The sequence below is a fragment of the Onychomys torridus genome, chromosome 22 (assembly GCF_903995425.1).
Source record: "Onychomys torridus chromosome 22, mOncTor1.1, whole genome shotgun sequence".
In the NCBI taxonomy this organism is placed as follows: domain Eukaryota; kingdom Metazoa; phylum Chordata; class Mammalia; order Rodentia; family Cricetidae; genus Onychomys; species Onychomys torridus.
Genome location: NC_050464.1, coordinates 27,664,038 through 27,687,796, shown reverse-complemented (window position 1 = coordinate 27,687,796; position 23,759 = coordinate 27,664,038). Strand labels below are relative to the sequence as shown.

The 23,759-nt window shown below is 49.2% G+C and overlaps 1 protein-coding gene and 6 non-coding genes across 7 annotated transcripts; 1 reads left to right on the top strand and 6 right to left on the bottom strand.

Moving 5' to 3' along the window:
• Positions 1–1,698: 1,698 nt before the first annotated feature.
• On the bottom strand, positions 1,699–4,646 carry Ubc (ubiquitin C). The gene is made up of 2 exons (XM_036172487.1): positions 4,557–4,646; positions 1,699–3,305 (listed from the first exon to the last, which is right to left on the bottom strand). The coding sequence occupies exon 2, from the start codon at positions 3,300–3,302 to the stop codon at positions 1,785–1,787; it is 1,518 nt and encodes a 505-aa protein (XP_036028380.1). The 5' UTR covers positions 3,303–3,305; positions 4,557–4,646; the 3' UTR covers positions 1,699–1,784.
• A 10,954-nt stretch (positions 4,647–15,600) lies between these two features.
• On the bottom strand, positions 15,601–15,704 carry LOC118572840. The gene has a single exon (XR_004943539.1). It is a non-coding gene; the product is annotated as a U6 spliceosomal RNA (small nuclear RNA).
• Positions 15,705–16,062: 358 nt separating this feature from the next.
• Positions 16,063–16,134, bottom strand: Trnaa-ugc. Its single transcript has one exon. It is a non-coding gene; the product is annotated as a tRNA-Ala (tRNA).
• A 1,548-nt stretch (positions 16,135–17,682) lies between these two features.
• Trnad-guc lies at positions 17,683–17,754 on the bottom strand. The gene has a single exon. It is a non-coding gene; the product is annotated as a tRNA-Asp (tRNA).
• Positions 17,755–18,155: 401 nt separating this feature from the next.
• Trnaf-gaa lies at positions 18,156–18,228 on the bottom strand. Its single transcript has one exon. It is a non-coding gene; the product is annotated as a tRNA-Phe (tRNA).
• Positions 18,229–20,465: 2,237 nt separating this feature from the next.
• On the bottom strand, positions 20,466–20,537 carry Trnad-guc. Its single transcript has one exon. It is a non-coding gene; the product is annotated as a tRNA-Asp (tRNA).
• Positions 20,538–20,784: 247 nt separating this feature from the next.
• On the top strand, positions 20,785–20,856 carry Trnaa-ugc. The gene has a single exon. It is a non-coding gene; the product is annotated as a tRNA-Ala (tRNA).
• The last annotated feature ends 2,903 nt before the right edge of the window (positions 20,857–23,759 follow it).

Sequence of the window (23,759 nt, the reverse complement as noted above, 5' to 3'; positions counted from 1 at the left end):
TGCCTCTGCCTCTCGAGTGCTGGGATTAAAGGTGTGCGCCACCACCTCCTGACAGGCAGACCTCTGTGAGCTCAAGGCCCGCCTGGTCTACAAAGCCAGTTCCAGGACAGGCTCCAAAGCTACAGAGAAACCCTGTCTTGAGAAAAAGAAAACAAAAACAAACAAAAAAACCCCAGAGCCATCTATCTCTCCAGGCCCACTAATATACAATATGCATCACTTGACTGGGCACCTGTTATGCACTTGTGCAAATTCAGGCCAATACTCATCAGTTACATTGAACCTTTAACTGAAATCACATAAAACTTGAGGAAGCCTTTAACTGAAATCACATAAAACTTGAGGAAGCCAAATTTTTCACACAACCTTGGCTGACCTGGAATTAACAACTCTCTACTTGCCTCTGCCTCCCAAGTGCTGGAGTAAAGATTAGTGCCACCACACCCAACTTCAGCTTTCATTATTCTTTTTCTCTTGGAGCTGAGGATCAAACCCTGGGCCTTGCAGCAAGCGCTCTACCAGAGCTAAATCCCCAACCCCCACTGTTATTCTTAATGTTCTCAGCACAATTGACTTAAAGTATTAATTACCTGGCATGTTCCAGTTAGTGGTTGGAGATGGCTCAGGAAGAACAGCTCCTGATCATTCAGAGCAGCCAGAATTTGGTTCTGAACACCCACATCAGAAGTTAACTGTCAAATGAATTCATCTTCAAGAGGATTTAACAGATTGCCTTAAGTACCCACAACATATGCAAAGAGAAATGCACACTTCACTAATTAAATCTAAACCTTAAAACTCAACTCAAAAATCGGTAGCCCTCCTATACACAAATGATAAAATGGCAGAGAAATATCACCCTTTACAAATAGCCACAAATAATATAAAATACCCTGGAATAACCAGGCGGTGGTGGCGCACACTGTAATCCCAGCACTTGGAAGGCAGAGGCAGGCAGAACTCTGAGTTCGAGGCCAGCCTGGTACCCAGGAAAGGCACAAAGCTACAGAGAAACCCTGTCTCGAGGGAAAAAAAAAAAAAAACAACTCATCAAAATCTACAGATTCAATGCAATCTCCATCAAATTCCCAATACAATTCTTCACAGACTTGGAGAGAAAAATACTCAACTTCATATCAAAAGACCCTTCCCAGCACTTGGGAGGCAGAGCCAGGTGGATCTTTGTCTACAGAGCAAGTTCCAGGACAGGCACCAAACACTACATGAAGAAACCCTGTCTCGGAAAAAACAAAAACAAAAGACTCAAGGTAGCTTTAAAAAAAAAAAAAAAAAAAAAGAGGGGCCGGAGAGATGGCTTAGAGGTTAACACTGGATGTTCTTCTAGAGGTCCTGTGTTCAATTCCCAGCACCCACATGGAATCTGTAGGAGATCTGGCTCCCTCTTCTGGCTTGCAGGCACACATACAAAGAAAACACTGTATACATAAATAAATCTTTAAAAAAGAACTTGTTCCTCTTGTAGAGGACTAAGTTTAGGTGCCAGCACTAGTATGGTGGCTGGCTCATCAACATCTGAACTCCAGATTAAAAACATTTTTCTGACACTATGCACAAGGCACAGTGCACATAACCACACAAATACCCACGTAACTGTAATCTTTAATAGACACGGATGACACAAACTTAATAGCCTACACGTTTATCTGACACCAAGCAATCAAAACCAAAACAAGATCAGACCTTTGGGAATGCAAGAATTTTATTCAAAGTGCAATGAAACCTGTTAACAGCTTAAGAGACAGGGGAAACTAAGGCACCTCCCCTCAAGCCCAAGAACAAGCACAAGGAGGGCTCTTTCTAGACACTGTAGTGAGAAAGGTGCGTCCATCTTCCTGTCTGACTTTCTTGATGGCACTGGGCTCGACCTCCAGGGTGATGGTCTTGCCTGTCAGGGTCTTCACAAAGATCTGCATACCGCCCCTGAGACGCAGGACCAGGTGCAGGGTGGACTCTTTCTGGATGTTGTAGTCAGACAGGGTGCGGCCATCTTCCAGCTGCTTGCCTGCAAAGATCAGCCTCTGCTGGTCAGGGGGGATGCCCTCTTTGTCCTGGATCTTTGCCTTGACATTCTCAATGGTGTCACTGGGCTCGACCTCCAGGGTGATGGTCTTGCCTGTCAGGGTCTTCACAAAGATCTGCATACCGCCCCTGAGACGCAGGACCAGGTGCAGGGTGGACTCTTTCTGGATGTTGTAGTCAGACAGGGTGCGGCCATCTTCCAGCTGCTTGCCTGCAAAGATCAGCCTCTGCTGGTCAGGGGGGATGCCCTCTTTGTCCTGGATCTTTGCCTTGACATTCTCGATGGTGTCACTGGGCTCGACCTCCAGGGTGATGGTCTTGCCTGTCAGGGTCTTCACAAAGATCTGCATGCCACCCCTGAGACGCAGGACCAGGTGCAGGGTGGACTCTTTCTGGATGTTGTAGTCAGACAGGGTGCGGCCATCTTCCAGCTGCTTGCCTGCAAAGATCAGCCTCTGCTGGTCAGGGGGGATGCCCTCTTTGTCCTGGATCTTTGCCTTGACATTCTCGATGGTGTCACTGGGCTCGACCTCCAGGGTGATGGTCTTGCCTGTCAGGGTCTTCACAAAGATCTGCATGCCACCCCTGAGACGCAGGACCAGGTGCAGGGTGGACTCTTTCTGGATGTTGTAGTCAGACAGGGTGCGGCCATCTTCCAGCTGCTTGCCTGCAAAGATCAGCCTCTGCTGGTCAGGGGGGATGCCCTCTTTGTCCTGGATCTTTGCCTTGACATTCTCGATGGTGTCACTGGGCTCGACCTCCAGGGTGATGGTCTTGCCTGTCAGGGTCTTCACAAAGATCTGCATGCCACCCCTGAGACGCAGGACCAGGTGCAGGGTGGACTCTTTCTGGATGTTGTAGTCAGACAGGGTGCGGCCATCTTCCAGCTGCTTGCCTGCAAAGATCAGCCTCTGCTGGTCAGGGGGGATGCCCTCTTTGTCCTGGATCTTTGCCTTGACATTCTCGATGGTGTCACTGGGCTCGACCTCCAGGGTGATGGTCTTGCCTGTCAGGGTCTTCACAAAGATCTGCATACCACCCCTGAGACGCAGGACCAGGTGCAGGGTGGACTCTTTCTGGATGTTGTAGTCAGACAGGGTGCGGCCATCTTCCAGCTGCTTGCCTGCAAAGATCAGCCTCTGCTGGTCAGGGGGGATGCCCTCTTTGTCCTGGATCTTTGCCTTGACATTCTCGATGGTGTCACTGGGCTCGACCTCCAGGGTGATGGTCTTACCAGTTAAGGTTTTCACGAAGATCTGCATTGTCTGTCATACACATACACAGGAAACAAAATCAAAAATAAAAGTCAGGAATGACACAAATGTTATTGGTGTGGCACTAAGAAGTTGGATTTCATTAAAATTGATGCCAGTTTTGTCCCCATCACTACATAGACCATGTCAAGATATTTTGTTTAAGTTAAAAAACAAAAACAAAAACAAAAAAAACAAACCTAAAACCATACTTCAAATAAGACAGGAAACTATTAAGGAGCAAAAGGGAGAGATTAGTGCAGGCCTTTAATCCCAGCACTGGGAGGCAGAGGCTGGCTGATTTCTTTGAGTTCAAGGTCAGCGTGGCTCAACCCTCCTACCCCCTCAAAAGAAGAAACTTGGGTCAGAATACATGCCGTGGACAAAAACAGCTAAGAAAAAAAAAAAAGGGGACCCACAAGGGAGTAACCCACACAGTTCAAGCCTGTACACCAGGTATAAAACTGCAGAAACCCGAGACTTTAAATTTAAAGCTTGAGGTCGTGGGACGAGGCCATGAATCCCATCAAGTGGATGGTCGAGGCCCGGATTCTGACAGTTTAAGGACACCCTGGTCTAGAGTTCCAGGCCCGCCATGGCTACGCAGCCAGAGTCTCTCAAATCGAAAGAGGACAAGAAACGAAACTCCATCTAGGGCTCACTTTTTTCCCCCTTCCCGCTCTGGATTTCCGGTTCCTGTCCACTCGGGAGAGGCTGGCTACCCGAGGCCGAGTCCCAAACCCTGTCCTACAACGGAGGGAAAGCTACAGTTCAGGGAAACGGCCTCACCGCGCATTATGACCCCATAGAAACCGCGACGTCACGGGTGCCGCGGGCCAGGGCGAACCGCCACGCTCCCCCGCTCCCCACGTCGTCGCCAACGCACTTCCGTCTTTAACAACGGGTGGGGGGGGCCGACCGACCTCTCCCGACAGCCAGACTCCACCCAGCCCCGCGCACGGCTCTCCCATCAGAGGCACCTACGGCCCGCAAACAGTCCCAGAGAAATAAAGGGTTAGCGCCGGCAAGTTCCCGGCGAACCGGCGGCAGCGGCCTCGCGGGCCTGCTTCCCCCAACCTCGTCCAGCGCATCAGGGCCGCGCGTCTTCCCCTTTAGGCTTCCGCTTGGCCGCCATCTTGCCCGACGCCCGGGTCCTCCGCCTCGCCCCTCCCTCGCGGGCCACGGAAACGGAACGTCCAGGCCCGCGGGTTTGCCCCCTCGCCCCCTTCCCAGCCCGGTGCGGCGGGGTGGCTCCTCACTCACCAGCGGCGGTAGCGGCGGCAGCGGCGGCGGCGGCGGCAGTCCACACGGAGAGAAGCAGCGACGGAACTCTAGGTCTCGACGGAACTAGCTGCGGACCGCCCGGCGGCGCCTTATATAACCCTCGGAAGCCCCGCCCTCCCCGAGATCCCTCCGCGGAAATGCGACCAGGGACTACTTTCCCCAAGGCTCTTCCTGCCTCTGCAGCGGAAGCGACGGACCAGGGCCAGCAAGGTCACCTCGGGGTCTCTTCGTGTGTGGAGCCCAGAGAATGCGGGGCTTTGTGTTTCCGGGAAGGGCTGCGACCTTGGGCCGGCCCGCGGAGGGATCGGCGTGTGTGACGCGTCGAGTCAACGGCGCGGTCGGCGCGAGAACCCGGCTCGGATCAGCGCGGCGCGGGAGCGGAGCTCGGCGCGGGCGCAGTGCGGCTCCCACCCGCCCGCTAACCCGGTTCTGGGGGGTCCCTGCCCCTCTGTGCGTTCTGGGGACCCAGGGCTTTGGCTCGTGTCACACTGGGGTCCCTTTGGAGGTCCCGGAAGGTCCCTGACCCAGCCCTCACCTCCCTGGCACCGTGACAAGGTGAATGAGTCTGCAAATCTCAAAACCAGGGGAACACATAAAAAAGGCTTTTTTAAATAAATGTTTTAAAAATCATAAAGGGACCAATCCCTCCGTGATTTTGCAAAATGAATCTGAATCCCTTAGAGGCGGAAAATCCACGCAGCTCTTGAAAACGGTTGGCAGTAGACCTGAAACCCAACAGAACTAGATCTTTCCAGGCTGTTCTTTCAGCCGGTTTACGTTCGGTGCCCTTGGATTCGAGAAGGTTCTATGCGATTGTCACTAAGGAAACACCAAATTTTCAAAATTTTGTTTATATTTAGCCTACCTAAGAGATGGAACCCATTGAGGACCTAGATTTATTTTATTTTATTTTTTATTTTATTTATTTTGCTGTTGTTGTTGAGACAGGATCTCGTTAAGTTGCCCTGGCTGCCCTGGAACAAGCTATGTAGACCAGAGGCTGGCCTCAAATTTACTGAACTCCTGAACTGCTGGGATCAAGGCGTGTGCCACCACCACACCAAGCCTAAGCCCCAGATTTTTAATTGAAATCTCCAGTAATTTTCCAGTAAGCTCCATCCTTTCCCCAGCCCCTTAATTAATTAAATAAGATGTAAAGGTAGGAATTCACGTTAGCGGGATGTGGTGGCACAGGCCTTCAATCTCAGCGTTCCCGAGGCAGAAGCAGGAGGATCTCTGAGTTCCTGGCCAGCCTGGTCTACATACAGAGTGAGTTCCAGGACAGTCAGGGCTGTAGAGAGAAACCCTGTCTCAAAAAAGCAAATGGGGGGATGGAGTGGGGGGAGGGATCCCGGGGTTGGGGATTTTGGTCAGTGGTAGAGCCCTGGATTTGGTCCTCAGCTCCAGGAAAAAAAAAAAAAAAAGAATCCCTGGTCTCCAGAGAGAAGCCTCAGCAATAAGAACAGGTATAACTTTCAGAGGACCTCAGTTCAATTCCCAGTACCCATGTTAGGCCGTTCAAAAGGGCCTGTGACTCCAACTTCAGGGTGTCAAATGTTCCTGGAGACACTGACACACGTGCCATATACTCAGACACACACACACATATATATACATTATTAAAAAATAAACACTTGCTGGGCATAATGGTGCATGCCTTCAATTCCAGCAATTTTTGAATTTTGTTTTGAGACAGGATCTTTATACAGAGCCCTGGCTGCCGTTGGGACTCATGCTGTAGACCAAGCTGGTCTCTAACTTGCAGGGATCCTCCTGCCTCTACCATCTAGGCACTGAGATTTCAGGCTGGTCTGGTTCCCTGGTTTAGGAATTCATAAGAATTCAAGATCAGAGGTATTGTTCAAAAACAGATTCTAATTTTTTTGTGATTTTTCCATGAATGAAGTCATATGCCACTGAGACATGAAAATGTCCTTCTCTGGGTTTGGGACACCCCCAGTGGTTTCTGAGACAGATTTCTGTGCAGGTCAATTCTTTCTAGATTTCACACAGAAGGTGGGAAGGGGACAAAACACCGAGGCTAGTTCTACCGTGATACTGGCCTCTGGCCACACCATGCTATATTTGGCTTTTGCTTTGCTTTGGCCTTGTGATTCTGTTCCTTGGCTGAGTCATTGGCTTTGTGGCCTCAGCATTTTCCAAAGTCTAGAGGGTTCAGAGCCAAACAGCCTTGATTTCAGAGGTGGGGGAGGGAGAAGAGGAGAGGGCTGGACCTGGCCAAGGGTTAGCCTGAAAAGGAAGGTATGTTCAGAGGGTCTGGGGGAAAGAAGAGAATAATAAGGGTCAATGTGTAAGAAATCGATTATTGGCCAGGCAGCCGTGGCCCACACCTTTAATCCCAGCACTCAGAAAGCAGGGGCAGGCGGATCTTTTGTGATTTCAAGGCTAGCCTGGTCTGCAGAGCGAGATCCAGGACAGGCACCAAAACGACACAGAGAAACCTTATCTCAAACAAACAAACAAACAAACAAAAAACAAACGAATAAATAAATAAATAAACTATCCTATTTTCAACAAACAAGATTAAGATCAAAATGCTGGGCAGTGATGGCACATGCCTTTAATTCTAGCACTTGGGAGGCAGAGGCAGGCAGATCTCAGTGAGTTCGAGGCCAGCCTGGTCTACAGAGTTCCAGGACAGCTGGGACTGTTATACAGAGACATTCTGTCTCAAAAAAACAAAAACAAAAAACATCAGTAGCGAACTTCTGCCCTCCCGGTTTCTCCCATTGTGTTGTAAGCCTGTATTTAAGACTTCCTCCCTCCTTCAATAAACGGCATTCAGTATGAAATAAATAAATAAGTAAATAGATAAATAAATTGAAGGAGATAAATACAGTCGCTGTACCTCATCTAAACATTTGTATGAAAAAAGATGTCTAAAACCTGAATATATTCTGTAACTCATCAATAAGATAAATAAAATCTGAAACAAGCAGGGAAAGAATTAAATGTGGACAGAAAACAAACTTACAAAACCACTAAAGAAAGGTGGCTGTTGGCTTTTGGTCACTGTAGATTTTGCTCAAGTATTGATTCTATGAATGAATATCTGTACTGAATCAATGAAACATTATCCTAAAATATCAAAATATACAATTCTGTGAAAGTAAATAAAACTGCTACCTTTGGCCATTTGGGAAAAAAATGTATTGATATAGTGAAACTCCCTTTTTTTTTTTATTTCATGTGCATTGGTGTGAGGGTGTCAGATCTCCTGGAACTGGAGTTACAGACAGTTGTGAGTCACCATGTGGTTGCTGGGAATTGAACTCAGGACCTCTGGAAGAGCAGTGCTCTTAACCACTGAGCCATCTCTCCAGCCCAATACATGGATTTTTATCATTTACTTATTGTTTCGTTTTGTTTTTCGAGGCAGGGTTTCTCTGTGTAGTCTTGGCTGTTCCGGAACTCACTCCATGGACCAGGCTGGCCTCGAACTCACAGAAATCCACCTGCCTCTGCCTCCCAAGTGCTGAGATTAAGGGTGTGCCATCACCAACTGGTGACACATGGATTTTTAAAATCACATTATTTGTGTGTGTGTGTGTGTGTGTGTGTGTGTGTGTGTGTGCGCGTGTGCGCGTGTAGGTCAGAGGACAGCTCACAAGAGTCAACTTGGTTATTATCTCCTTCTGCCTCGTGGCTTCCAGAGAGTGAATTCATATTGTCAGGCATTCTTTCAAGTACCTTTACCCACAAATCCAGCCTCTTATATTTTGTTTTGGTGTGATTTGTTTGTTTGTTTGTTTTTGTTTTGTGAGACAGGGTTTCTCTGTTTAGCTTTGCATCTTTCCTGGAACTCACTCTGTAGTCCAGGCTGGCCTCAAACTCACAGAGACCCTCCTGCCTCTGCCTCCCAAGTCCTGGGATTAAAGGCATGTGCCACTACCACCCAGCTCCAGCCTCCCATTTTTTTTTTTTTTTTTTAGAGGCATAAATATTTATTTGTAACAAAGGAGTTTGTGTACAGTGGTGAAAATCTACAACTTCTTGTTAAATTCACATTTACACTTCACCTTTTTTTTGGTTTCTGGAGACAGGGTTTCCCTGTGTAGCTTTGGAGCCTGTCCTGGAACTCGCTTTGTAGACCATAGCCTCCCATTTTCAATTACATATTTTAAAATAATCTTTGAGAATTTCATACATACATACATTGTATTTTTATCATATCTCCCATTTCCTCCCTGTAACTCCTTCCTGGGCACCCCTCCTGAATCCTCCTCCTAACTTCACATCCAAATTGTTGTTGTTTTGTTTCTGATAATCCACCAGCAGTGTGTTCTTACAACAGAGGTGACCTGCTTCTTAAGGACACAGAACAAGCAGGATGGGAGGAAATGGCCTCCCCTTAAGAGCTGGCTCCTGTAACCAGCATAGTAGCTTCCCAGCTTGGAGTGAGCCATCCAGCAAAGCTATCATAACCCTGAGGGTAAAGGAGGGGACGATACTAGTCACAGAGGCCAGAGACATTGGAGACAAGTCACAGTCTCTGCCACCCACATGGAGTCCTGTGTCCCCCAGATGTCCCCTACATGCAGAGAACTTGGGGGCAGACTATCACAGTTGCTGGTCTGTTTTCTGAAAGGGACTCCAATGTCTTCATGTCCTACTTGGCCTTGGGACTGAGGTATCAAGTCACAGTCCAGAAATCCCAAACCTCCTGACCTGGAATGGCAAGTGCTAGAATGTGCTGGAAGTCCTGTGACTCACTGGATTCCTCTGGCAGTTCGTTCCACGCCCAGATCCATCCTTTGCAGACTACCAAGGAGGATTGCTTCAAAGCTGGCACCAATGGGGACGGAGAGAGGGGCCTGGCAACAGGGAGGGATTGGCTGAGGACACCTACGTGTGATGGGCCGAGTGGGGGGCAGGGCTAGGCCCCAAGCTTGCTGGTGGGGGTGGGGCCGGGCGACTGCTGCCTGTGTGTCCCTGCGGGCTCAGCCTGGTCTGAAGGTCACACCTGGTGTGTGACTGGGTTCCGTAATAAGGGACGACGGGACGGAAGCACCAGGGTCAGCTGCTGTTTTTCTCCCCAAAAGGAAGCGGAGCCAGAAGTCTGTTTTGTCATGGGTTGTATAACCAGCTGAGGTTACCAAGGCCAAGAGCAGGCCTGGGCTTGTAGAGAGCAAAGGAAGAGAGCAAAACAGGGGGGCTGTGTTCTGCTTCCTGTTTATGAACAAGCTTAGAAAGGCTGGGCTTGGCCTCAGGTCACCCAGGGACCCAGCCATGGCCCATCTTCACGTCGGCTCTGTGCTCTCCACGTTTCTAATTTTGGAAAATTTGGAGAATTAACTTGGTTGGGGTTGGGGTTTTTTGAGACAAGAGTCTCACTATGTGGCCCTGGCTGTTCTGGAACTCACTGTGTACACCAGGCTGGCCTCAAACTCGCAGATGGGCCTTGCCTCTGCCTCCTTAGTGCAGGGATTAAAGACGTGGGCCTCCAAAAACAAAACCAAGCCCAGTTGTGGGGCGCATGCCTTTAATTCCATTACTCAGGAGGCAGAGGCAGGGGGATCTTTGAGTTTGATGCAAGTTCCAGGACAGCTAGGGTTACACAGAGAAACTCTGTCTTCAAAACAAAACCAAAAACCCAAACCAAGTAATTCTCCAAATTAGAAACACAAAAAGCCCAGAGATGAGGTCTGACCTTCAGAGAAGGACATGGCTGGGTTCTGTGTGAGCTGAGGCCTTCAGAGTCCAGCCTTTCTGTCCTTGTTCATAAACAGGAAGTGTTTTTCTCTTTCCCTTGACTTTACAAGCTGAGGTCTTGGCCAATAAAATAAATAAAATCCAGCAGAGTTAATAATTTCTGTAAAGGTTGCCTCTGTAGAGTTTCTATTGCTTTTATAGACAGATACTAGGCCTGAGTGCCTATGACCTTGGGCCTGGCCTCACTCCCTCCTGAACAGATCATCTGAGAATCTCACAGTTTACAGTAAAGGTACCCCCATCTCCTGTAACGTTGTGGGCTTGACTTGGCCCTTAGAGATGGCATGGCAGTCTTGGCAGGAGCCCTCAGGAGCTACCCATCATCTCATTGAGGTTTCCTAGCAACCCTGTGAAGACAGTAACTTCCAAACCCACCCCAGTCCTGTTCCACCATTAAAAAAAAAAACAAACAACAACAACAACAAAAAAAAACCAGCAAGGAGTCCTTTTCCAAACTCTTTGGAACCCCCACACCATGTATAAGCCATGTATATAAAAGTATATTCATCTAGTTACTTATTTTTCACTTTCCAGGACAGGGTGTCTTTGTGTCCTAGAGCTAGGCTGGTCTTGAACTCACAGAGAGAGCTGCCTGCTTCTGCCTCCCAAGTGCTCTGATTAAAGGTGTGTGTCACTAGTGCCCAGCTGAAACGTCTTTCTTAAATCCCTGCTTGGCTTCTTCATACCCGGTAGCCCTGAAATGCTTTCTCCATAGGAGCCATGAATTTCAGTTTGGCTTGAGTCTAGGTCCCTAAAAGTCTAAAGGAAATCTTTGTGCCTTCTGACTCTATACCCCAAAACACTGCACCTGCATCACTCCTTCCTTCCCCAGCCCACGCCCGGTTTTTTATTTTTTATTTTTATTTTTATTTATTTATTTTTTTTCAAGACAGGGTTTTTCTGTGTAACAGAGTCCTGGCTGTCCTGAAACTTGCTTTTTAGACCAGGCTGGCCTCGAACTCACAGAGATTCGCCTGACACCCCCCCCTCAGTGCTGGGATTAAAGGCGTGCCCCACCACCGCCGGCTCAGGTTTTTTAAAGACAAAGTCTGACTGTGTAACCCTGGATGCCTGGAACTCACTTTGTAGATCAAACAGGCCTTGAATGTAAAGAGGTCTTTCTGCATCTGCCTGCTGAGTGCTGAGATTAGAGACAAAGCTACCATGCCCAGCCTTCCTTTCTTTTCTTTTCTTTCTTCTTTTTTTTTGTTTTTGTTTTTGTTTTTGTTTTTGTTTTTGTTTTTTGTTTGTTTGGGTTTCTCTGTGTAGTTTTGGTGCCTGTCCTGGATCTCGCTCTGTAGACCAGGCTGGCCCTGGCCCTGAACTCACAGAAATCCACCTGCCTCTGTCTTCTGAGTGCTGGAATTAAAGGCGTATGCCACCACTGCCAGGCTTGGCCTTTCTTTTTAAAAACTTTATTTTTTTAATTATTAGGGGTGGAGCTGTGTGGTGTGTGTGTGTGTGTGTGTGTGTGTGTGTGTGTGTGTGAGATGACATGCGTGTGAAGGTGAGATCAACCTTGTGGAGTTGGTTCTCTCCCTCCACCCTTGCATGGGTGGGGTTGAACTTCCAGTCACCACTTACTCACTGAGCCATCTCAGTGCCCCCACCCTGTTTGTCTAGAGATTTCTTTATTTTATGTGTATGAGTGTTTACCTGCATATGGTCTGGGCACCACCTGCATGCAGTACCCGAGGAGGCCAGAGAAGGTGTAGAATCCACTGGCACTGGAATTATAGTGTTATGGCTAAAGAAGCTCCATTTTATGCTACGCAGCCATCTAGTACCCACCCATGCCTTGGTAGCCACCAGCCATTTATCTCTGACTCCAGTACCAGGAAGATAAGTTCCCAGTAACCCTGACTCAGTGACCCCTCCCACCCAAAAATGTACATCCCTGTCTATTTGTTATGATATGACTAACTGCTTTTTTTTTTCTTACATAGATATCCAAAGATTGTTTTGAGTTGTCTTAACTACCTAACTTGGCACAACAGAACAGTTTCTACTTGCTTACATAGATATTGAAGGCTTTCATGGGATTTTCCCTTTAAAAATCCTTTCCCTAGCCGGGCGGCGCACGCCTGTAATCCCAGCACTCGGGAGGCAGAGGCAGTTGGATCTCTGTGAGTTCAAGGCCAGCCTGGTCTACAAAGCCTCCAAAGCAACAGAGAAACCCTGTCTCGGGGAAAAAAAAAAAAAGTCCTTCCCCATAGAAACCTAGCGCCAGGGAAACCCCCAGGAATTCACAAGGATGACCCCAGCTAAGACTCCTAAAAATAGTGGCGAGGGTGCCCGAACTGGCCATTTACTGTAATCAGATTGGTGACTAGCCCAATTGTCATCAGAGATACTCTATCCAGTAACTGATGGAAGTAGAGGCAGAGATTCATAGCCAAGCACTGGGCTGAACTTGGGGAGTCTTGCTGAAGAAAGGGAGGAGGGATTGTATGAGAGGAGTCCCGATCAGTGAACCTAGAGAAAACAGCTCACCTGAGCTTGTGGGAGCTCATGGACTCTGGACCAACAGCTAGGGAGCCTTCATGGTACTGACCTAGACCCTCTGCACGTGTGTGACAGTAGGGTAGTTTGGTCTCTTTGTGAGCAAGTAGAAACTGTTCTGTTGTGCCAAGTTAGGTAGTTAAGACAACTCAAAACAATCTTTGGGTATCTATGTAAGCAAAAAACCAAAAAACTCAGCCGGGCGGTGGTGGTGCACGCCTGTAATCCCAGCACTCGGGAGGCAGAGGTAGGTGGATCTCTGTGAGTTAGAGGCCAGCCTGGTCTACCCTGTCTCAAAAAACAAACAAACAAACAAACAAAAACAAAAAGCAGTTAATCAGATCATAACAAATAGACCTGTCCCTTTCACTTAGCTGGTTTGGGGGAATCTGTTCCCCATGCTGGATTACCTCACCCAGCCTTGAGGCAAGGGGAGGAAAGAGAGCATATTTTCACCGATCATAACTCTTTGGAAAAGCTCCATTCCTAGCACAAGCCTTTGGCAATGATGACAATTCCTGGTGTTTTCTCTCATCCCGAGCATTGGTAAGGTCAAAGATAAAGGGTAAAACGGAAGCAGGTTATTAGTTTCCCGTCAGACTGGACAGGTCGTTTTAAAAATAACTTCTTTTAACCCTTGTTGACATTAGGGAGAGAGAACCTTCCCCAAGCTCATTAAGCCAATGTGTCAGCACATAAATGGTGAGTCATGACAGGTAATAAAAACTTTGCCCTGCACTCAGGAGGCAGAGGCAAGTGGATCTTTGAGGCTAGCCTGGTCTACATGGTGAGGTCCAGACCAGGGCTACTTAGTGAGACCTTGTCTCAAATATAATGACAGGCAGGAGAAATGGTTCAGCAGTTAGGAAGAGTACTGGCTTCAGTTTCAAGGGATCGGACTCCCTTTTCTGGCCTCCTCAGGCAGCAGGCACACTCGTGCTACACAGACTTACATGCAGGCAAACACCCACACATAAAAATAAATAAATCTTGGGGTTGGGGATTTAGCTCAGTGGTAGAGTGCTTGCCTAGCAAGCACAAGGCCCTGGGGTTCGATCCTCAGCTCCATAAACAAACAAACAAATAAATAAATCTTTAAAATAATAAAGACAGCCACTGGGCGGTGGTAGTGTATGCCTTTAATCCCAGCATTCAGGAGGCTGGGGCAGGAGGATCTCTGTGAGTTCAAGGCCAGCCAGTGAGTTCCAGGACAGGCTCGAAAGCTACACAGAGAAACCCTGTCTGGAAAAAACAAAAAACAAAAACAATAACAACAACAAATAAAGAAAAATTTTGACATAAAGGGAAAAGAGGGATGGGAATGGGGTGGCAAGAGTGGGAGAGAGTTGGGAGTGAATATTATCAATATCTATCATTTACAAGTTTGAAATTGTCAACAAATTAATAAAAGACACTCAGCCAGGAAAAAAAATCAAAATCATTCCATTTGCAGGACAATGGAATTGAAAAATAGTATATTAAGTGAAGTAACTTGGGCTAAGAAAGACAGACATCACGTGTGTTCTCTTATATGGGAATCTTAGCTTCTATCCCCCCACTCTGACCTCCCCAGTTTTTCACCAGGCGGTGGTGGCGCATGCCTTGAATCCCAGCACTAGAGAGGCAGAAGCAGGCGGATCTCTTGCAAGTTTTTGAGGCCAGCCTAGTCTATACAGTGAACTCCAGGATAGCTAGAGCTACATAGAGAGACCCTGTCTCAAGAAAGAAAGGAAGGAAGGAAGAAAAAAAGAGAGAGAGAAATGGAAAGGAAGGAAGGAAGGTGTTGGGGTCCACAGAGGTTTTCTAGTGAGATCTGAGCTTGCTTTACACAGCAGGGCTGAGTAAGAGGGAGGATGGACCATGTGTGTGGTCACCAGGTGTTTGGAAGGGTCTGCTGTGCTTGTGGGGGAGATCCTTTGCTCCACCCCTTGGCATTCCTTTAAAAGCCCTTTAGCCAAGCCAGAAGGGGCTGGTGGATACGGATCTAGGCCCTCCAGAGGCTATCCTATGTTTCCACCTGTCTCTCTCCTCTATATTTCTGTCTAAATCTCTTATCCCTCACTCCTTAAGAGTACCCTGGGGGGAGAAAAAGAGGGAGCCTGTCTCCCACAGGATAGAAGGGAGGGGAGAGGGGAGGCAGAGAGAGAGAGAGAGAGAGAGAGAGAGAGAGAGAGAGAGAGAGAGAGAGAGAGACAGCAAAGTGCGGACAGAAGGGTTTAGGCAGGGATGGAACCTGGGAGAATATTGTAATTTTTCCTTCTGGCTCAGTGAATAAGAGCATTTACTGCTCTTGTAGAGAACCAGGTTTGGTTCCCAACAAGATGAGGAAAGAATGGGGACAGCCAAGCAAAACCAAGTAAGTTCAAAATGCTATAAGGAAATCTGTTTCTCTCTCTCTCTCTCTGTCTCTGTCTCTGTCTCTGTCTCTCTGTCTGTCTGTCTGTCTGTCTGTCTGTCTCTCTCTCTCTCTCTCTCTGTGTGTGTGTGTGTGTGTATTTTTAAAAATAAAATAAGCTGGTAGGGTTGACTCACACCATTTATTTATTCATCTATCTGCCTGCCTATCTACCTATCTATCTATCTACCTATCTATCTATCTATCTATCTATCTATCTATCTATCTATCTATCTATCTGCCTGTCTACCTGCCTATCTGCCTGTCTGCCTATCTATCTATCTATTTTCTGAGACAGGGTTTCTCTGTAGCCCTGGTTGTCCCAGGCTGGCCTACTGAGTGCTGAGATTAAAGATGTGCTTTTTTTTTTTTTAATTGACGTGCATTTTTTTTTTTTTAATGGAACGCTTCACGAATTTGTGTGTCATCCTTGCGCAGGGGCCATGCTAATCTCTGTATCGGTCCAATTTTAGTATATGTGCTGCTGAAGCCAGCGCTGAAGCGCACCTTTACTTGACACGCAGGTACCCTGCATCTCTAAGCATGACAAGCCCCCGGGGGTCAGTGTCATAGGGTGTCCTGAAGCCACCACACGCAAACGTTCCTGCCGGTCCTACCTCTGGCGTTGGAGTCTTCAAACCCGCACGGTCTTCGCTTTTCCCTGCTGCCTGCTCTCTTACGACCCCTCCAGCGACGCGTATTTTAATTTTTTACAGGTTTCAGGACAAGGACGAACGTAAAATTCTTTGTTCCAAGAAGTTACTGCGATCCTTACAAGAATGTCTTTCCTGGCTTCCTGGCTCTATTTGGTTGCAAAGCCCCAGAAATAAGAAAGGAGTTGTTTAAAAAAAAAAGTGGAGATGCCGGGGATCGAACCCGGGGCCTCATACATGCAAAGCATGCGCTCTACCACTGAGCTACATCCCCCGCCTGGCAGCTCACCCCCTCGGAAAATCTCTGCAATACTCTATTAATCACTGTATGGATGGGCTTTTTTTGGGGGGGGGGTTAATTTTTTTTCTGTTTCCCTTTAAATTAAATTTGTGTGTATTTATTTAAAAGGATTTTGAGGAATTAGCAAAATTGTCTTATATTTCCCAAACAAATGTGTTCGTTATTGCGTTGACATAAGCTAAACTGTTTACCCGATTCAGAGAAGAAAGTAAAAAACAAACGAACAAGAAACCCAATAAATAAGGACTTGACCCCAGTATTCTTTACCCAGAATTGCTTGAAGCCCTTCTCTCTCTCTCTCTCCACCTGCCCCCCCTCCTGGAAGATTTTTCTGGATATGAAAATGGCCTTACAGTTTCAGACCCCACAATTAGGGCTCAAATTTGGAGCAAGAACTCAGAACTCTGCGAACAGTGTCGTGGGTGGGGGTCGGGCTGTTCTTTGACTGGGAGCCTCGAGGAGAGGCCGCCAGCCTCCAGGGCTACTCCGGGGGATTGCCTAGCCCTTCCGGCGTGGATGCTGTGCCCTCAGGGGATCTGCCTGACCCTGATACCCATCCACGCACTCACCGCAGCGGCTGCCTGACGTCGTCTGCAGGAATGCAGGGCACAGCAGCGGGCATTGCCTGACCTCTCTGAGCCTCCTGTGAGACGCGGAGACACCGACAGACGCAACCCTGATCTTTAGGACAGACAACAGGAACAGAGCCCGTACAGGCTCGAGCAGTGAGGAGTGGCGGTCGTCGCTGGTGTGGACTGCCGCAAAGGGCTGCTGCATCCTACTCCGCCATCCCCCTGTCGCATGTGTGAAGTCCCACATCATCCTGCCCCTGGGTCTCGGGGAGCGGGGGTTTGGGGCTGTGTTGCTCACAGGGAATAGAGGGGTCCATGGGCAGCCTCCTCCTCTGGGTCTGAGGCCCTGGGAGAGAACCGGGCAAACCAAAGAATGACCGACTTTGAACCAGGCTCAAGGAGCAAGCCGAGGGTGCTCTCCTTCCTCCCCTCGGGGGTTTGCACTCGCTGTTCCCTCAGCGTGGAATGGCCTTCCCAGTTCTCGTGATCGGCTCCTTTTTACGGACCACCCAACCCCTCTAAGGGGGCCCACAAGGGAACAGGCGAACGGAAGCGGGGCGACTGTTTGGGAAGATGCACGGTTGGTTCTCTGGGGACAAGAAAACGTGCCCAGTTCACAGACATCATCAGAGGGCTGTGGGCAGGGGCTGGAGTCAGAGGGAGGCGCAGCGTGGGTTGCAGCGGGAGCCGGGTCTGGGCCTCCGTCTTGTGACTGCGCGGACCAGGGACACGGGGGACAGCCGCGGGAGAAGAGGGCCCTTCTGGCGACCCGAGCTGAGCTCATGTGCAACAGGGTGGAGCCCAGCAGTGAGGGTCTGGCTTACTTTTCTGCGACAGGGTGAGGTGTGTCCATGGTAGTTAAAGAATTTAAATCGGTTGGAAGCCGAACAAAAACCACAAAGGAATTGATGATAGATATGTATATTTAAAATTAAAAAAGACTGCAGATCTCCCCGTCGGGGAATCGAACCCCGGTCTCCCGCGTGACAGGCGGGGATACTCACCACTATACTAACGAGGAAGACAGCTGGCAGCTGCCTCGGCAACAGGGTCCTTTAAGATGCATTGAATTCCGTGGCACACAAAAATAAATAAATCCGATTTGATTGAATCTCGTCCTCGAAATGTCCATCCCGCCCTTGAGTTTATATTTTGCCGCCTGGATTCAGACGGCAGGCATTAATAAATAAACGCCAAGCGTTCACCAGCAGATATCAACAATCATCTCAGGGACGAATACGCGCTTCAGCGGAAGGCGTGTTAGGAACCGCTTCGATTCACCCCAAAAGAGGAGCGGCGGGGAAGTTTCCAGAGAATCGGGCTTCAGTGCACGATGCTCGGGGCTTTTGTGGAAACAAAAGAAAAGAGCGAAAGCATTTCATAAACTGGAAAGGAATGCAGGAAAAAGAAAAAAAGGAGAGCTGCCGAAACCCGGGATCGAACCAGGGACCTTTAGATCTTCAGTCTAACGCTCTCCCAACTGAGCTATTTCGGCGGCTGTTGCCACTGCCTTTCTTTTCTCCTCTCCTAGTCGTTTCTAAAACTTTGCGTCCTTGGCTTTTCCAAGATCCGAAGCCTGGAAACTGACGTTTTCCAATCTCATCCCTGGGTCACTCGCGTGCTGGGGTCCCCGCGCGTCCTCTAAGGCCACTCACTATCTATGAGGGTCCTTCAGGGACCCCCAGGACTTTATGGTCTACAGGGAATTTATTTATTATTTTCCTTGTGTATTAGCTGGAAGGACACACCTACGCTGACCTCGGCCACCGCGGAGCGCGTAACAAACGCACGGAGAAGCCCTGCTGGGCTTAGGGTTCTGCGACTCCTGCTTCCCACTCTCCTTTTGGAGAAGGAGCAGGGTCACCTCTGGATGCAGGCCGCTGCCAGGCACCCAGGGGTAGCTGATGCTGGCTGGGCGAGTAAACACTCCCCGGGCAGGGCCACACCTGACTCAGATCGGGGCTCCGAGCGTGGTCCCCACGCCTGTGCTCAGCCTCGAAGCACGGGGAAGCGGAACAGGTGAGGATGGGGATGGGTGGGCCCCGCCTGCTTCCTTCCCTGCGGTGAGCAGGATGTGGAGGGCTTGTCTTGGAGACCAAGGGGAGGAAGTGAGGCCTCAGAGGTGGGCAGTGAAGGCCAGGAGAAGGGATTAGACGGAAGCCCTCTGAGAGCATGGGCCGGTGATCTACCGAGGCAGCCACATCTGGAAGGGGTGAGGGCTGGTGGGGTGGTCCAACCCGGAGCTGTGGTGTCTGGGCCAGGCCTGCAGAAGCGGGCCTAGAAAGGGACCTTGTTGATGGCCTGGATCTGGGGTTGGAGGGCCAGGAAGGGGTGAGGAGCATGCCCAAGAGTTGGCTTGGTGGTGGAAAGTGGGAAGCCTTCGGGAGTGGGTCATATGAGAAGGAGCAGTTGGGAGAGGAGAGAGAGACAGAGAGAGACAACAGACAGAGAGACAGACAGAGAGACAGGGACGGACAGAGACAGACGAGAGAGACAGAGGGATAGAGAGAGAGACAGACAGACAGACGGAGAGACAGAGGGACAGAGAGAGAGACAGAGAGAGAGAGACAGGGACGGACAGAGAGAGAGACAGAGAGAGAGAGAGAGAGAGAGAGAGAGAGAGAGACAGACAGACAGACAGAGACAGACAGACAGATCTAGACTGCCTTGGGCTTGCAGCCTCTAGTTCCGGAGCATTTACCTTTCTGTTGTTTAACACTCCCGTCCTTTGGGGTTTGGTCACGGCTTGGCAGCTGGTCACACAGCCAGGCTACGGTGTACCTATCCATCCACACGCTGGGTTTTCCTGGACAGGGCTGAGACTGGGTTCAGTGGTCGTGTATGGGGATGATGAAGAAGAAACAGGAGGTCTGGTTCCCTTCAGGAATCCTGCTCCCGCCCTGCCCCCACCTCACTGGCGGGTAAACACTCTGCACCCAGACCTTTTAGTTTGAGACAGTCTTACTAAGTTGCCCAGGATAGCCTTCACCTCACTTACTAGTTCAGGCTGGCTGGGTTCCCAGCATCCTCAAGGTGGCTCACTATCATCAACTCCAGTTTCAAGGGCTCTGACATCTCCGAACAGCATGTCCGCAGTGCACATACATACACGCAGTCAAAACACAAAATAAAATCAATCTTAAACAAAATCAGTTTGGGTACATAAAGTCTTGTCTCAAAATAAAATAAAATAAAATAAAATAATAAAAATAATAAAAAAAAAAAAACAAAGAAATGGGAGTGGCTCAACCCTGGGAAGGCTGAGGCAGGAGAACTGCTCCTGAAGTTGAAGACCAAGGAGGAATGAAAAAACCAAACCCTGGTGAGAAGTGGGCACCTGCTTTACGCTTCTCAGCGTGTGCTTTAACTTGGCTTTTACAAATAAAGAAGTAAAAACAAATAAAGCCGATCTTCACGACAAAAATGGAGTAAGTTTCTTTGCAGACGCAGCCCGGTTGGCAGGCTGGAACGCGCTCTTGGGAGTTGGCGCTAACCAGATGCCCGGGGGCCGGACCTCCTCCTCCTCCTCCTCAGCCATGCCCACACGCGCCACCCCAAGTGAGATCGGGGGCAGCAGGGAGTCCCTGTAAAATTCAGGACAGTAGAGGGTAAGGTTGGGCCGAAGATGAGGTAAGGATGCGGTTGATGGTGGTAGTTCCCCGAGACCCTTATTGCTCAGATCCATCGTGCAGGAATCTCAGGATTTCTAAAACGCAAAATCCTTTGTTTGGTCTCCCCGTCGGGGAATCGAACCCCGGTCTCCCGCGTGACAGGCGGGGATACTCACCACTATACTAACGAGGATGAGCCATACTGGACTCGCTCCAGACAAGTGGCTATAGACAGATACGCACAGTGGCGGGTACCCGGTCTCTTCTCCCTTCCATATTCCTCCTCTCCTGTTCCTTCTCTATCCTTCCCCTGGTTCTTTCCCTCTCTCTTTTCCTCTCCTCTGAGACCTCAGTTCATGACACCAACGTCACCAATCGAAGACTTTATAGCAGCAGTATTTGATTGCTATTACTATTCCGGAAAGCCCGCCCCACAACTAGGGGATGTAGCTCAGTGGTAGAGCGCATGCTTTGCATGTATGAGGCCCCGGGTTCAATCCCCGGCATCTCCACTTTCTATCTTTTTAAACCTCTCTAGTAAATCATGCCAGAAAGCAACACTAGAGACCAAGGCCTTCGTCCCCATCAAACGGAGTCCCAGGAAGGACCCTACGGAGCGGCTTTACGTGGGTGGCGGCAATCTACATTTGTAAGCCGACTCGCGTCGTTACTTGTGAATGGAGTAGGAGGAAAACATTGCCTTTCCAAGGAGGTTCTGTAACGGGCAGCTACTGAGTGCCTATTGCCGCCTAGTGTGCACCCATCGTGCGTCCAAACAGATTGTCAAGTAGCCTAGTAATCTTGCCAAGACCACGCAAAGAGTCTCAGCCTTTCTGGAACTCAAATTCCAGCTCGAGGCTAACATTAAGGAACCCTAGGGATGTTTCGTAAGGACTCACAGAACTGCGGGGACACCCACGACATCTGTATGAACCGGAGCCGGTGGGCGCACATTCCGTGAGCGCGAAGCCAGAGCTTTGAGATGAAAGGACCAGAAAGCTGCCTGGTGTCTGGACTTTAATGGATGGGGACAGAACCAGGTGGTTCTGAGGTTTGGAAGTCCCCGGAAGGCCGGAGGACCGGGACTTGGTTCTATATCATCAGCGTTTTAAAGGCTCCTTCTGGCGGCCACGTGAAGTTTTGCAGGCTGGCGCTGGAGGTGCAGCGGGGTGAGGTGGGGGTTGTTAAACTGGCCAGTTCTGTAACATTGCCTAACTCGGGGGCCCCATGCTTTGTATAGTCATTCCCCTTAGGCTTGTTTTGCTACTTCGAGGCTTGTCACTCACGTGTAGCACCCCGGACTTCCTACCCTCTACTTCGACAGCATGGATGCCTACACGGAACAGCACCGGTGGGCTAGAAAACGTCTACTTAAATATTATTTGATGGCTGGGGTGTAGCTGTTGTAGAGCGCTTACCGAGAATGTACAATAGCTAGTATTGCATAAGCCAGGCATGGTGGCCGACGCCTGTCATCCCAGCACCCGAGGAGTGTTTGAGGCTAGCCTGGGCTTTCTCACTAGCACACGTGGAGGCGCTCCTGGTTCTCTCTGCTCACCAGCCTCTGGGATTGACTGCCTTGATCCTTAAATTCTTTATCCTCACGAAGGATTAAGTTACAGGTGTGAACCACCCTGGTCTGGCTTATGTGGCATTGTGGTTGGTACCCTGGGCTACAACGCCAGTCCTTGGTACTTTAACTCCTAAGTGCATTGGAAACTATTACTTTCCTGCATGGTTGAGAGGGTGACTACCTCTCCTGTTACCAGGAAAGGCCTCTATAACCACCTGAATGCTGATCACTGGAGCAGGTTTGGGAAAAGATAATTTATTCATGGATGTGGGAGGACCAGGTCTCCTAACTGCCTCTCCAACAGCCTGGGAACATTCCTGAATGGATGAATTTGGAACCCATGAGGCCAGGAGTTAAGTCTCCAAGCTCAAGGGAAAATGGTCCTGGGCCAGCAGCGCTAGCACACTTCCCTTACCACCTGGAAGATAGAGACAGGAAGATCAACCAGTGGCACACACCTGTTATCCTAGCTCTTGGGAGGTGGAGGCAGGATTATGAGTTCAAGGGTAGCTACACAGTGTGCTCAAGGCCAGGCTGGGCTACAAGAGAGACCCAGCTTCAAAATTAAAAAAATATGAAACAAGGGCCTTCAAGCTGACTCACTGGATAAAGATAATTGCCAGGACCAGCAACTGACCCAAGTCCCCTTCCCAGGACTTGGGAGGCAGAGGCAGTCACTTTTTAGGAATCTGGGGCCAGCCTGACCCATATAGAGAGTTCTAGGCCAGCCAGGGCTATATGAGACCCTGCCTCAAAACCAAAACCTGGACTTACCCCACCTCCCAACACACACACACTTAAGAAAAATTACACTGGGTTTCATAGGGTAACCTTCACATGGCCGATAGCCTATGTTTTGGGAAGGACCCCTTTCCCATCATCCTCTCCTGTTCATCCCCTTTGCTCCCCGGTTTTGCTCTCACGACACCCATAGGATGTATGGTTTTGTGTATTTATGAAGTCCAGGACCCACAAATAGAGAAAATATAACATCTGTCTTCCTGTGGTCGGCTTAATCTGCTTGGTACAATAATCTCCTTGTTTTTTTTAATCCCCTTCTTACATAAACCATTTTCTTTACCCATTCTCCACCTTGATGGGAACCCAGCTGGTTCTAACAGCTTATTGTCTGTGATGTGTTGCCTTGGAGTCCTCTGGTAAATACCCAGTGGCATTGCTGGATCTTAAGGAGGATCTTTGCAAGGGTCTGAGATGCCTCCATATTGATTTCCACAGTGGCTGGACTGGTTGGTTTCCTTTCCCAGGATTGTTGTGTGCAAGAACTCCGGTTGGCCTAGGCTATGCTAGAAATCTGAGATCCACCCACCTCCCTCTGCCCCCCAGTGCTGGGATTAAAGGTGTGCACTACCACACCTGGCTCATTTGCTATTTCACATACAATGCCATATTGACTGGGGTGAAATCTCCTGTAGTTAAGATTTATTTTTATTTTATGCATGTGTGTGCCTGAGGAGCCAGAAGACAGAATCAATGAGATCCCCTAGAACCAGAGTTACAGATGGCTGTGAAGAGCCATGGGGGAGCTGAGAACCAAACCCAGGTCCTCTGCAAAAGCAGCAAGTGCTCTTAACCACTGAGCCATCTCTCCAACCTTTCATGTAGTTTTGATTGGCATTTCTCTGGCGGCTCAGGAGGTTGGGTTTTACTTCTATTTATGTGTTTATCTGTGCACAATGTGTACAGTGCCCGGACAGGCCAGAACTGGATCTTCTGGAACTGGAGTTACAAATGGTTGTCAGTCACCACGTAGGTGCTGGGAATCCAACCTGGGTCCTCTGGGAGGGCAGCCAGTGCCCTCTTGACCATCTCATGAACCCTGGT

What these genes read in the sequence shown, in the direction of transcription:
- Ubc (XM_036172487.1), bottom strand. Translation starts at nt 3,302, where the DNA reads ATGCAGATCTTCGTGAAAACCTTAACTGGTAAGACCATCACCCTGGAG.